Here is a 1,768-nt window from a genome sequence, read left to right on the forward strand (position 1 = left end):
TGAGCAGCAGAATGAGGCTGTCTGCTCCTGTAAAGAGTTATAGCCTCAGAAACCCTCGATAGGGTCCCTGTGGGTTGGGCTGGGCTCCTTGGCAGTGGTTTGGCTTTCTTTTGGTTTTAATGGCTTTTCTTCTTCTTCTTGTTATTAATGACTGAATAAAGCTCCCTTTTCTCATACTGATACTGGGCATTTGTGTCTGCTATCTTTTCCCCCCATCGTTCTAACTTGAGGCTTGTTGATTTTTTTTCACCTTCCCAAAAGAGCCAACCTGTTTTTAAAAATTTTTTCTTGGCTTTGATTTTTTTCTCTGGAGCCCCTGTGTTTTCTCCACGGATGTCTTCTCTCCCCTTTACTTTCTTTGGCGTTCGCGTTTGGTCCCTTTCTTCTTAAGGCGTGGGTTCCTTGGAAGGAGAACCACAGCTCTTGGTCACAGGAGCGCTGACTGTGGCCAGACGCTGTGTAAAACACTTCATGTATAAAGATCTAACGAGAGCCTCACAGCCACCAGCTTCTTTGATGAGCCCATTTCAGAGAGGGGAATGGTGACGCCCAGAGAGGTCTTGCTTTTGCACACAGCCCAGGGTAGAAGAGAGGTCGTTTTCAGTACCATCCAGTGACCCGGCTCCAGCCTCTCAGGGAGTCTCAGGGCGCTCAATGCAAGGTGAACCTTCTGAGTCTTGAACGTCAGCCACAACCATGTATTTCTAATCCAATGGGGGCCAGGGCTAGCTCTGCCCAGACGGGAGCTCCCGTCTAATCCAGACGGGGCCAGTTTTCCTGTGTTTTGTTGTCATGAGCATGCATTGTTGTGCCATTGAGAGGGTTCTGACCCCGAGTGACCCTATGCACAACAGAAAGACTGGCCAGTCCCGTGCCACCCCTGCCCATGGTTCCTAGGTCAGAGCCCCCTGTTGCTGCCAGTGTCAATCAATCCATCTCGCTGAGGGGTTTTTCCCCTTTTTCGCTGCCCCTCCACTTGACCATCGGGAGCAGGTTCCTTTACGTCGACCCCAGGTGTCAAGAGTGGAACCGTGTGCTCCGTGGGGTTATCAATGATCCATTAAATGTGGATTTCCAGGGCTTTCCGTACAAGGTTCCTCGGGGTGAACTTGGAGGTGGGGGTACACATTCACCAGGCACTCACTCCTGTTAGATCTCTGGGGTCCAGCCCTTTGTAGGTTCTGGCTTCCGACGGAGCAAGGCTGACTAACGGCTAGCATCACATGGAGGTCCAGGGACCCACAGTTGTGACTGTACCCAAGGATAAAACCTGGAGTGTCTGCGCGGTGGGGCGTCTCAGGAACAAGACGAGGGGGTGGGGGTAAGGGGACAGGGTCCAGGTGGCGTGCTGTGCACTCACAGGGGTGCTCGTGTTGTCCTTCCGCCGCTCGGGGATCTCGGCCTTGTTGGGGTTGTGGGCGCTGCTGACCATGGGGCTGGAGGGGGGCAGTCCTCGGCTCCCACTGCCCGTGGTGCTGCAGCTAGCCTTCCGCGTCGGGAGGCGGTCCTCCTTGAGCTCAGTATCCCCGGTGCTGGTCGGGCTGCGTTTGGGGTGCAGGGGAGTGGTGGATGGGCCACCTGGAGGAGGGAGGGGAACAGGGGTGGTGGTGGTGCCCACAGTGAGGTGGGCATCTTTCTACCTGAAAACCCCAAGCTCTTAAGTAGCAGGTCCTTAGAGGTTGTCACCAGTCAGCTTGGAAGCCCCCTGACCCGTAGTGGCCCCGGTGGGCTTCAAGAGGCCCCGCCCTGCCCCAGGAGGCCCCGCCCC

General features: G+C 55.4%; 1 protein-coding gene across 1 annotated transcript in view; it reads right to left on the reverse strand.

Annotated features, from left to right (window-relative positions):
- MARK4 (microtubule affinity regulating kinase 4) overlaps window positions 1-1,768 on the reverse strand; it is a 28,780-nt gene that overhangs the window by 9,992 nt on the left and 17,020 nt on the right. Inside the window, exon 11 of the mRNA XM_045292674.1 lies at window positions 1,361-1,578. Coding sequence (XP_045148609.1) covers window positions 1,361-1,578 — 218 coding nt within the window. The remainder of the gene's footprint in view (window positions 1-1,360; window positions 1,579-1,768) is intronic.

This window comes from Echinops telfairi, unplaced genomic scaffold (genome assembly GCF_000313985.2).
Source record: "Echinops telfairi isolate 266 unplaced genomic scaffold, ASM31398v2 ScPeMD7_655;HRSCAF=1070, whole genome shotgun sequence".
In the NCBI taxonomy this organism is placed as follows: Eukaryota; Metazoa; Chordata; class Mammalia; order Afrosoricida; family Tenrecidae; genus Echinops; species Echinops telfairi.